This window comes from Lynx rufus, unplaced genomic scaffold (assembly GCF_022079265.1).
Source record: "Lynx rufus isolate CCGP_SWC_20201006 ecotype Redwood Valley unplaced genomic scaffold, mLynRuf1.p SCAF_13, whole genome shotgun sequence".
Taxonomy (NCBI): domain Eukaryota; kingdom Metazoa; phylum Chordata; class Mammalia; order Carnivora; family Felidae; genus Lynx; species Lynx rufus.
This window is the reverse complement of record NW_025814827.1, coordinates 16,642,966-16,655,846: the sequence shown is the minus strand read 5'-3', so window position 1 is coordinate 16,655,846 and position 12,881 is coordinate 16,642,966. Positions and strand designations below refer to the sequence as shown.

The following is a 12,881-nucleotide window of genomic DNA, read 5'->3' as shown; positions in this document are numbered from 1 at the left end:
TCTTAATAAATTAAAGAAGATCAAAATCATATCAAGTACCTTTTCTGACCACAATAGCATGAAATTAGAAATCAATAATAGGAGGAAAATTGGAAAATTCACAAATATATGGAAATTAAACCACACATTCCTGAACAACAGATGGGCCAACGAAGATTGAAAGGGAAATTTAGAAAATCTTTAAATAAATGAAAATGGAAACACAAAGTATCAAAACTTATGGAATGCAGCCAAAGCAGTTTTATGAGGAAAGTTTACAATACTAAATGCCTACATTAAGAAAACAGAAAGATCTTGAATAAACAACCTAACTTTGTATCTCAAGGAATATAAGATACTTTTGAAATATATGAGATATCTTGAAAGATATGTTCTTTCTTTTAGAAAAAGAAGAACAAACAAAGCATAAAGACAGCAGAAGGAAGGAAATAATAAAGATTGGACCAAAAATAAATAGAATCTAGAAAACAATAGAAAAACAACGGAAGGGGCATCTGGGTGGCACAGTCGGTTAAGTGTCTGTCTCTTGATTTCGGCTCAGGTCATGATCTCACAGTTTGTGAGTTCAAGCCCTGCATTGGGCTCTGCACTGATGGTGCAGAACCTGCTTGGGATTCTGTCTCCCTCTCTCTGCCCCTCCCTAGTTTGTGCGTGCTGTCTCTCTCAAAATAAATAAACTTTTAAAAATGTTTAATAAAAAGAAAGAAAAACAATGGGAAAAATTAATGAAACTAATTGTTGGGGATTTTTTGAAAGATAAACCACATTGACAAAACTTTAGGTAGACTAACCAAGAAAAAAAAAGAAAGAACACTCAAATAAGTAAAATTATAAATGAAATAGGAGTCATTATAACTGGTACCACAGAAATACAAAGAATCATAAGAGATTATTATAAACCATTAAATGCCAACAAACTCAATAACCCCCACCCCAAACCCCATTCTCAAACCCCTCCAAAGATTAAAGAGGAGGGAACACTTCCAAAATCATTTTATGAATCCAGCATCACCCAGATACCAAAGACAGGCCAACATCCCTGATAAACATAGATGTAAAAATTCTTAACAAAATGGTAGCAAACCAAATGCAACAGCAAGTTTAAAGGATCATACACCATGAGGGAATGGGATTTATCCCTGGGATGCAAGGATGGTTCAATATATGTAAATTAATAAATGTGATACACCACATTAACAGAATGAAGGATAAAAAAATCATATGATTATCTCAGTATGGAAGAAAGCATTTGACAAAATTTGATACCTTTTTCTTGATACAGACTCAACAAATTGGGTATAAAATGAATGTATCTCAACATAATAAAGGTCATATATGACAAACCCACAGCTAACATCTACTCAGAAGTAAAAAGCTGAAAGTTTCTCCTCTAAAATCAGGAACAAGGTGGGGGTGTTTCCTCTCCCCACTTCTATTCAACACAGTGTTGGAGGTCCTGGCCAGGGCACTTAGGCAAGAGAAAGGAATAAAAGCACTCCAAATTAGAAAAAAAGAAGTAAATCTATTCCTCTTTGCAGATGGTATGATCTTATATGAAGAAACTCTAAAGACTACATCAGAATACTGCTAGAATAAGTGAATGCATTAAGCTGCAGCCTCTGTGGTCAGTCTTCCTGGTCAGGCAGGGCTGTAGGCTGAGCTCCACAGCTGGGAGGGGCTGCTGGCTTGCGTTTCCTGCCCAGGAAGCTTTTTCAATAGTGGCAAGACCCGGGCAGTTGTGATCCATTGCCCGACCTGGTCATATGGCCATACCTGGCTGCGAGAGAGGCTGGGAAATGTAGTCTCTGGCCAGGCAGCCATGTACCCAGTTCACATTTGAGGATTTCTTTCTTTCTTTTTAAATAATTTTTTATTATTTTATTTTATTTTATTTGAGAGAGAGAGTGAGCAGGGGAGAGGGACAGTGGGGGTGGGGGGGACAGGGAGAGAGAGAGAGAGAGAGAGAGAGAGAGAGAGAGAGAGAGATAGAGAGACAGAGAGAGAGAGAGAGAGAGAGACAGAGAGAGAATGAATCTCAAGCAGGCTCCATGCTCAGCACGGAGCATGACATGGGGCTTGATACCACGACTCCGGGATCATGACCTGAGCTGAAATCAAGAGCCAAATGCTCAACTGGTTGAGCCACCCAGGTGCGCCTCTTTGAGGATTTCTTAATAGGAAAGAAGAGGAAAACATGTAGCAGATAATTTAGGGTCTTCTACCACAGTGTCCATTTTATTATTACTATTATTTAAGTCATATGTTCTCTTCTGCTTTTATTCTATTTCATAATAAAACGAATACAAAAGTAATGAGGAGATAGCAAGTGTGGAGTGTAATTTTAATGTATTTGGAAAGGACAAGGACTGGAGGAATGGAGGTTAGGGTTTTTTTCTTTCAGTTTTCTTTTAGGAAATATCTGTATCCGGCAAGAGCAATTTGGAGAACATTTGAGAGAAGGGGCGCCAGGCTCCAGTCCTGGGAGATAACAGGGAGAGGGAGGAAGAGCCCAGGAAAAGACAGGAGACTGGAAGGGTGCCAAGATACTGTGTCTTCTGAGCCAGGAGCACTGGGGGCCTTCTGAAGGCAAAGATGAGCACCGGGCATGGCTGTGTGTCACTGTGTGACACCTCAACACCCACACCATCAGCTCTACACCAGTAGGAAGTGTTAGCAGGTGGCTTATCTGTTGTGTCATCCTTCCTGGCACCCCATCCCCAATTTAGTGCTAAGGACAATTCTAAGGGAAGGTAAGCTTGCAATTCCGAGGGAGCCGAGGTGAATGCTGACATATTTGTGAGAAATTTGATAGCCAGAGACTGAGGTTATATGATGTAATTCAAAAATTTTTTTTACATCTAACTTACTAACTTTCTTATTTTAGATTTAAAGGTACGATTGAGGAGCTCAGTAATGAGATTTTATCTGCACGGAATTGGTTGCAACAGGAACAAGAACGGATAGAAAAAGAACTTTTACAGAAAATCGATCAGCTTTCCTTGGTTGTTAAGGAAAACAGTGTAGGTATTGGTGTTTAGCACAATATAGTGAAGTTATTCAGTGGGGGCCTGCAATGTTTATGAATAATCCCTTGCAACTTAGTATTGACTTATGTAGCACCACATTAAGTTGTTCGGTTGTTTCTTGCCTTAGGATCCTTTCTTTGTACTCGTTATAAAGAGAGCACTTGGACTTGTTTTGGTTAATAAAGGCTAAATAGAAAATTTTAGTACTTTCAGCTAAGATGAATTTAAGTCAAGGCCTTAGTGAACCAAATTGTCCACCTGCATTTCTAAATAAAACTAACAGCTACGAACTTCATCCTATTTGGTTTAATTTCTTCTTCTGGAAAACACGACGTTGGCCAGGTTTCTCCCACTAGGCCCCGCCATCACACTACAACCACAGTATGCACACTCACGGTGCAACACGTCAACAAAATCTACTGTTTTCTTCTCCATTTTCCTTCTCTTTTTAGCCCATTCTCCCATAGAACTAAGGTTTGCAGAACTGCCCCATAAAACCATCAAGAAAGCCTTGCATGTAGAGTCTTCAAAGTCAGTAGGCTCTGAAACTGGTATTTGGCAGGCAAATCTTTTTGTGTTTTGGTCGCTTAGCCTGACCCTCTTCCTCTCCCTTCTCTTCTCTTGCACTGCTTCCTCCTATTGGACTTTGATGGAGCAGAAGCGTCCGGTGCAGTCTGCATCTCTGACTCTGCTGGCTCTCAGTGTTGATCTGCTGGATTGCAGAGCACACTGTATAACATCAAGAGAGCTAGGTCATGCAATAGCCGACTGAAAGCTCAGTGTTTGCAGTCTTGGCCTCCAAGGCTCACCTGCAGATTCAGGTTCCCACAAAAACCAAGCACGCTGGAAAGAAAAGGAAAGACAATAGTTAATATGTCAAATACTTCTTTAAGTGTTCTCCCATATATTATCAGATCTACTGATTGATTTGCTTAATTTCATACTACTACATTTGTAGGCTTCTGTGTCTTTGGATCACTGTTTAGTTTTACACATGGATTGGTTAATAACTAATAGCAAACCTCAGGATAACGGTGGCTTTGATAGATGGCATCTTATTTGTCTTTCACATAAAAGATGTCTGGGTGTAGGGAGTGCAGCGCTGATGTGGTAGCTTATCAGTCCTCAGCAGCCTAGGATTCTTCTGGCTTACCTCTGCCAATTCTAGAGAGTGACCCTTGTTCTCATAGTTCAAGATGATGGCTAGTGCTCAACCTATTACGTCTGAATTGCAGGAACAGAAGGAAAAAGGAAGGGATGAGGCTATGTCTCAGCTGCCTTTTAGCTTTTCCTAGAAGCTGCCACATACATCTTGTTGGCCAGAACTTAATCTTATGGCCGCACTAAACTCAGGGGACTATATAAAATGTAGCCTTAATTCTGGGTGAGCTTACACCGTGCTAAAAATTGGGGGTCTGTTAAGGAAACAGGGGAGAATGGATGTTTGAGTGAGCAACAAGCCACCTTTGCGATTCTGTTCCCTGCAGATTGTTGTTAAATGATACTAGGACTGATGCGAGTGCAGTACAGACTTTCCTTTTGGAGTAATCAGGTGCAATTCTTATCACGGATCTCAGGGAGCCAGTGAAAGGGACATGGAGAAGAAGCTGAGCCAGATGTCAGCCAGACTTGACAAAATAGAAGAGAGTCAGAAGAAGAATATGGAGGTGCAGAGAACAAAACAGGAAGAGGAGAAGGTTCATGGGCGCATCAGCAAGCTGGAGTTACAGATGAATGAGGACATGAAGGAAATGAAGGCAGAAGTTGACGCTGGTAGGCCAAAAAGAAAACAGCTCTCATGGTTTATTTTCACTATGATCTGAAAACCAGTTAATGCAACTACTGTGACCCTGGCTGATGGTAATAACGGTAAAATATCCTTAGGTGATTTTCTGAGTAGCTGTGTTGTAGTGAACTAAAATGTTGTGTCACTTCCAAGTACATGGAAAGCCACCGTGATGGACAGGCAAACCAACCAAAATTGCTCAGCTTGCAAATGTGCATTTTCTTTTCTTTCTTTCTTTTTTTTTTTTTTTAACATTTATTCATTTTTGAGAGACACAGAGAGACAGAATGTGAGCAGGGGAGGGGCAGAGAGAGAGGGAGACACAGAATCTGAAGCAGGCCCCAGGCTCCGAGCTGTCAGCACGGAGCCTGACGCGCAGCTCAAACTCACGGACTGTGAGATCATGACCTGACCTGAAGTCAGACGCTTAACCGACTGAGCCACCCAGGCGTCCCTTGTGTGCGTTTTCTTTAATGCCATCTGAGGGCTGTTTTCTGTTTATAGCCACTGTCGGTGTGTCTCAGAAATAAACACATATCTTTGCGGGACTTTTGAAGGCTTCTTTTATTACAGCTGGCAGTATGCTACCACAGCAGTGAATGATTTTCTTCGGTTCACAAGTCAACAGGGCCCATTAATTCACACTTGTTCGGAAGAAACTGTTAAAGCTATATTCCACGTCTGAAGTATTATTGCATATAAAAGAGGGGCTAGACTTAGTTACTCTGTGAATTCAGGAATACAGACCTGGAACCAGTAAGTGAATTGGAAGTTACCTGAAGACAGATTTTAACTTAACACAGGGCAGAAATATCCTCAGGTAATGGGTTCTTTTTAAAAAGACACTGGTGGCTTGTGAGCCTGAGAGTTCTTTGCTGTTGAAAGTATTCAAGTGGAAGCTGGTCGGGTGTGATTGGGAAAAAGAAGACAGTCTTACAATGTGACGAGGGGGACTACATTATCTCCCAGCTGCCTCCAATTCCATGATTCCATAATTTTCCCCTGCAGAATCGTTCTACTTTGGCCACATGGGAATAAAAGTAGTTAGTTATCCCAAGAATAGTTTTTGTTGTTACCACCAGAAGTTTTATTATTTTTTTAAGTAGAAATCACAAATAAATTTATGAATTCAAGAACTTGTGAAGATAAAAATGAATTTTCTTTCTTTGTCTTTGGGGCTATTAGAATATGGTATTTGAATATTTCATCAGTGATTTTTTATGTTTATTTATTTATTTTAAGAGTGAGAGAAAGCATGAGTGCAGGAGGGGCAAAGAGAGAGGGAAAGAGGGAGACTCTCAAGCAGGCTCTGTGCTGTCAGCGCAGAGCCCGACATGGGGCTCAAACTCACGAACTGTGAGATCATGACCTGAGCCGAAACCAAGAGTCAGATGCTTAACCAACTGAGCCACCCAGGCGCCCCTCATCAGTGTTTACCTTTGCATCATTCTCTGGGTGGGTTTGTTATTGTATATTCAACATGCCACTGAGGTTGTTAAGATTTAGTAACTACTACTAAGAAAGGCATATGAGCTTTTTAAAAATAAAAATATTTACTTTTTCTTATTCTAAAAACAGTATGTAGGGGCGCCTGGGTGGCGCATTCGGTTAAGCGTCCGACTTCAGCCAGGTCACGATCTCGCAGTCTGTGAGTTCGAGCCCTGCGTCAGGCTCTGGGCTGATGGCTCGGAGCCTGGAGCCTGTTTCCGATTCTGTGTCTCCCTCTCTCTCTGCTCCTCCCCTGTTCATGCTCTGTCTCTCTCTGTCCCAAAAATTTAAAAAAAAAAAAAAAACGTTGAAAAAAAAAATAAAAAATAAAAACAATATGTTTCTTAATGGAAAATAAGAAAGTGCAAAATATTTTTTTAAATACTCATAACTTCTCTCACTCAGCTGTCATCTTTATATAAATCTTTCTATACATATGTGATATATATATGTGCTTTTTCATGCTGATTTGTAACCTACTCTTTCATATGTTGTATCTTTCTAATAAGAACATTTTTAAAATAAGTAATATTTATTCCTTACATGACATTAATTGTAATATAGAGAACATTTTTTGAGAAAATTCTAAATTTACTAATGAAAACAGGAGCTGTTCAACATTTATCTTAAAAACCCACATAAATATAGAATAATATGAAATGTGTTTTTGAGGGAGAATTTTTTTCTTTTTTCTTTTTGCTTTTTCTTTTTAAATTATTTCAAATTTAGAAAAACAGTAAGAGCAGCCCAAAAACTCTGTATAACCAGTTGTTAACATTTTGGAAATTTGCTTAATCTTATTGTGTGATATGAGTGTGTGTGTGTGTGTGTGTGTGTGTGTGTGTGTGTGTGTGTGTAAATATAATTTTTTTCCCTAAATAATTTGGGAGTAAGTTGCAGAAGTCATGATGCCTTTTTGCTCCTGTATTATTTCATTCTATATATCCTAAGAACAAGGACATTCTCTTAAATAACTATAATATAGTGTAATATGTTGTGGATTTTTTCAATATTCAGTTTTCAACTTTAACCATTGTTTCCTTTATAGAAGACCTTCCCTGGTCTAAGTTCTATTCCAGAATCATACAGCATAGTTAGTTATCATTTTTCTGTATTTACTGTCTTGTAGTGGATCACTTTCTCAGTGATGTTGACATCATTAAAGAATACAGGCCAGTATTTTGTGGAATGTCAGTTTGAGTCTGTTTGCTTCCTCTTAATTAGATTCAGGTTGTGCATTTTATTATTTATTTATTTATGTATGTATGTGCATTTTAAAAAATGTTTATTTTTTTATTTTGAGAGAGAGAGTGCATGTGCACATGCACGCAAGTGGGAAAAAGGCAGAGAGAGAGGGAGAGAATCCCAAGCTCAACCCCATGAACCATTAGATCATGACCTGAGCTGAAATCGGGAGTTGGATAGTTAACCATCTGAGCCACCGAGGTGCCCCTCAGGTTGTGCATTTTGGACAGACGATGCCACAGAAGCGGTGTGTCCTTCGCTTCTCAGGGAACCTTATCAGGGGTACCTGGTGTTGGTTTCTCCCGGCATTGGTGACATTAGCTTTGATCCCTTGGTTATAGCAGTGTCTGCCAGGTTTCTCCACTGTAATAGTTCCTTTCCCCCTTTGTAATTAAAAAGTAACCTGTAAGGGGGCGCCTGGGTGGCTCAGTCGGTTAAGCGTCTGACTTCAGCTCAGGTTACGATCTCGCGGTCCGTGAGTTCGAGCCCCGCGTCGGGCTCTCGGCTGATGGCTCAGAGCCTGGAGCCTGTTTCCGATTCTGTGTCTCCCTCTCTCTCTGCCCCTCCCCCGTTCATGCTCTGTCTCTCTCTGTCCCAAAAATAAATAAACGTTAAAAAAAAATTTAAAAAATAAAAATAAAAAAAAAAAGTAACCTGTAGGGAGATACTCCCAAGCTATGTAACTGTCTTGTTTCCTATCAAACTTTTACTTCATTAGTTTTAGCATCTGTTAATAGCTTTTGCCCAAATCAACTATTACTATATGCTGTAGAACTTGACACACATTGTTTTTTAATATTAACTCTTGTGAAATTTACCTCTTCTTAAAGGGTTTACAGCCATCTATGAAAGTATAGGATCCCTCAGGCAAGTTCTTGAAGCCAAGATGAAGTTGGACAAGGACCAGCTGCAGAAGCAAATCCAACAGATGCAGAAGCCAGAAGGTCCCATGTGAAGGGGGCTGGGACAAAGACCTCAAACGTGGTTCTGCTCGTGGGGCTAGAGCTAGATACCTGTGTAGCCAGGCTGTCACTGCATTCGGGATTGTTCTACTCATGGCGTGCATGTGCCAAGAAATGTGTTTTCATGGGTCTAAGCGTTTACCTTGAGTCTCAAAAACACTTTTTTTAAAAGTATGAAATACAACTTTTACCACTTTATTCCACTTCTCTAAATTCAATGGAATATCCTCCCCACCCCTGGATTTTGAAAGGCTTTTATCCCCTTCATTTTATGAATGAAAAGACTTAACTTTCCTTCAATGCTTGACGCTCTAGCCAAGACTTTACTATTTTGAAAAATGTCATGGTGATTTTTTTAAAATTAAGAAACTAATGAATTATCACAGGAATGTGTTTCTCCTTACCCTAAATTAAGAGAATGTCCTGGTAGATTAGAATTCAACCTTTTAGTCCATATTTGGATTCTATGATTGTTATCTGTGCATTTCTTATAAGGTTATCTTCTTGTAAATCTTCTGTCTTTTGTAGAGACAAGGGATTTAACATTTGGAAACCCCCTTCATCATTTACGTGATGAAAAAAGCTTAAAAATTGATAACTGCCATATACATTGCAGATTAAAATGGAAACTTAAGACAATTATCTAGATAATGCAAGGCACAATATCTACAGTGACCACCTAATTAAGCCAGGTTTTAATATTGAAAACTTTTTTCAACTATCCACAGCCTGTATAGTGATAGCCATATATTTAATAATGGAATGGTGGTTGATAGTCTGTTTATTGCACAATTAATCGTTTGTTAATCATAATAGGATGTGAGAATTTTTCAGGCTTTATGATCTCCTCTCTAAATGTTTCCAAAATTGGCACAAAGTGCTAAGGTTTATATACACTTATTGTAACTGTATTCTTGTGCCTTGGTTTTACCACGTCAATGCACTGTATCCTATAAAAGTTTTACAGACAAAATAGAAGGCATGATAATACATCAGAATTATGATGTAAAAATGGGATCCTTTGTAATTTTTAAATGTTCTGAAAATTTTATCACTGTTAAGACATTAGTCATTCAGTATTATTAATGGAATAGAAATTCATACTTTTGTATGGACAGAGAATCAAATTGATATTGCATTTATAACACTGTCAAGAACCTTTCATTTTGAGCAGCTTTGTAGAGGATGGATGTTTTATTTTCAATCTCCATATTTGACTAGTCATTGAAAATTGGTGCCAGTGAAGTTGTTGACCCGTGGATGTAAAACCTGATGGTGAGACACACACTGTCCTAAACTGTGAGGGTGCCCAGGAAAAGGAAGACCATTCTTGAAAATTTAAAAAAAAAAAAATTGTGTTTTGTTGTTTGCCAAGGACTCAGGAAAATTAAAGCATTTTCTATTTTTAGGATAACTCATAAATGAATTATATAACTGGCTATTACTGTTTACCCATATAAAATATGCTGCTACACTACACAGTATTTTACCTTCTTTGGCTTGACAAAAAAATGTTTTTTTTAATTAGACCTGAGGAATCATCTAAGGAATGTGTCATCCAACACGTATTTCCTTATTTTGTCACAAATCTTTGCATCTCTCTCTATAGGAAGACTATTTCCACTTGACAATGAAAAAAAAAAAAAGGTTAGTGCTCATTTGCAACCAGAAAGTGAATTTCTTTCTGTGATAGAATAACCACATTTAGTACAGTTTCCCCTGTTTACGCACAAGCCACAGCACAGAGAATCACGCGTCCTCCGGTGTCTCTCTCCTCTGCGGTCTCTGAGGAGGAAGAGTCAGCACATGTGACACTTGGGAAGAGGGACGGGGGGCCAGCTGGACTCGGGTTGTGGGGTGACGTGAGCAGGCGACGGTTGGATGTCCGCTGGAATTGCTTGGGTGCTCCTGATGCTGCCAAGCTCAGGCCATGAGCTCCAGCAGGGTCCCCCACCCTGGCCACATGTTGGAATCACCCGCGGAGTTCAAAAAGCTATTGATGCCTGGGCTGCCCCCCTAGACCAATTAAGCCAGAACCTCTGGGAGGAGGGAGGCAGACATCAGTAAGGTGTCAAAGGCCCCCTGGTGATTCAAAGGCCGCTGAGGTTGTAAGCCACTGAGCTACAGCGTGCTCTTATGACCAAAGTTTAAATGAGGATCAGCTTCCGTGTTCTTTCCTTTACCAGAAATTTGCAATAAAAAGAATAAAATTTCCAAATAAATGTGGTGTATGATTTTTAAACTTAAAAGTTTTTTTAGAGTGAGGCAACCTACTGGGAACTGGAAAGTCACGGGGAGCTGCTCCGTCTGTGGGTCTTCAAGGCTGGAATAATGCCAGCTGGCAGTTCCTACTGTGCATGTGTGCCTGTGCCGTGAACTTGGTGTGTGTTCACTCAGTTCATTATGGTGATGAGTTAAGGACTACTCACTTCCCCATTTTACAGATGAGAAAAATGGGTCACCTAAAGGTTGGGCAACTTGCCCCAAGTCCCGCAGCTGGTAAGTGGGATCCTCGATTCAAACCAGGCAGCCTCCTTCCACTCTCTGGGCACCTAACAAGTACACCACTGTCCCACCTCTAAAGATACAGCCTTGCTTCCCACATAGCTGACTTGCCAGCCCACCGACAACAGCCCCATCTCTACATGACCTTACAGCTCCACCATCCGAGGCCCTTTGCTCTTTAATGCCCTAGTTCCAAGCACCCGAGAGAGGCACCTTACTAGCTTCACTTGGGTCCACTAGCTTCCTCTGGTTTATCAGTGGAAGCAACGGAGGCGGGGCCATTTGGTGCCATAGGACGGTAGGGTCCCAGACACTTCGTCCCCTGTGCTTGGGCCGTCCTAGGCAGTGGACTGTGGTTCTGTGCATTGGGAGATGAGTTATGTTAGGTGGCTTTCAGCTATTCAGCCTGGAAAAAGAACCCCACAAACCACTCATGACATCCTGGAAACTCAATGATAACTATATGGGGTTCTGTCACTGCCCTCTTCTCGCTGTGTGACCTTGGGCAGTTCTCTTCACCTTTCTGAATCTCAGTTTTCTCATCTGCAGAGTGGAGATTATAATTATATAAAAGAAGTGGCTCACTTATAATTTTTGAAATGCTGAAGTAGTTAATGCAAAATTGGGTATTAAGTGGTGAAATATGGGATATGGGCGGGGAGATGGTGGTGGTGGGACATAGCAGGTAAATGGAGGGTCCATGTGTTGGTTGAGAGCATCCCATTACCTGCTGGGATCATTTATGGGAAGTGACTCTAACCTCCAGAGATAAGTGATATCCCGCCTGAAACACAGAAGAGCAGCTTGGATGCAGAGATAAGTAGACAGGACCAGACTGGGTCAGTCCCTGAATCTGGGGAAGCACTGGGCAGAACCACAGGCTAGTTAGTCTCATCCTTGGGGCAGGCGTGACTTCTCCAGGACTCAGCCTGGGAGGAGCCACATCCACTGAGGGGCCAGTGTTGAGAGGGCTGGGAAGGTGGGGTAAGACCCAGAAGGTGACAACACCTCAAGTGTACATTGATGAATGAATAAGCAAATGTGGTATATACCTACAATGGAATACTATGCAGCCATAACAAGAAATTCTGACACATTAACAGCATGGATGAATCTTGAGGAGGTTTTGTTGAGTGAAATAAGCAAGTCACAAAAGGACAAACTTTGTAGATTTCCACTTGGATGAGGTACATAGAAGAGTCCAATTCATAGAAACAGAGTAGCCTGATAGCTGCCAGGGGCTCAGGGGTGGGTTGGGGAATGGGGAGCCAGTACCAAATGGGTCCAGAGTTTGAGTTGGAGAAAATGAAAAACTTCTCAGATGGATGGTGGTGATGGTTGCAAACAATGTGAATGTACTCAATGACACAGAACTGTACATTTAAAAATGGTTAAATTACTAAAATGTACACATATCTTATCACAACAAAAAATAGGAGGTGGATTCCTAAGCCCTCCAGTTGAGCCTTCAGGTGAGACTGCAGCCCTGGCAGCTTTAATGCAACCTCATGAGAGATGTTAAACCAGAGGTTACCCAGCTAAGCCATGTCCACACGTCTGACCCACAGATGCCGCGAGATGATAAATTTTTGTTGTTTTAAGTTGCTACGTTTTGGGTTAATTTGTTATATGCAGCCATAGATCACTGATGCACTGGCACTGTGTAATCTTGACAGAGCTATTTTGTGGAACTGCTCATTGCTTGTGCTACAAATTACATGTTTACATATATAATCTCATACACTTTCTGAGCAAGACATGATCTTTAAAAACTTATACTGAATGGCATATATACTTTATCCCATTTAATCTTTGTAATTACCCTACTTGGTGTGTACTATTATTTCCATTTTGTGGATGGAGCAGAGA

General features: G+C 40.5%; 1 protein-coding gene across 2 annotated transcripts in view; it reads left to right on the top strand.

Moving 5' to 3' along the window:
* FAM81A (family with sequence similarity 81 member A) overlaps positions 1-12,099 on the top strand; it is a 58,647-nt gene extending 46,548 nt beyond the window's left edge. For both annotated transcript variants that reach the window (XM_047075038.1, XM_047075039.1), the window contains exons 6-8: positions 2,885-3,020; positions 4,604-4,799; positions 8,376-12,099. In XM_047075038.1, coding sequence (XP_046930994.1) covers positions 2,885-3,020; positions 4,604-4,799; positions 8,376-8,500 — 457 coding nt within the window. In that variant the 3' untranslated portion in view covers positions 8,501-12,099. The remainder of the gene's footprint in view (positions 1-2,884; positions 3,021-4,603; positions 4,800-8,375) is intronic.
* Positions 12,100-12,881: the final 782 nt, after the last annotated feature.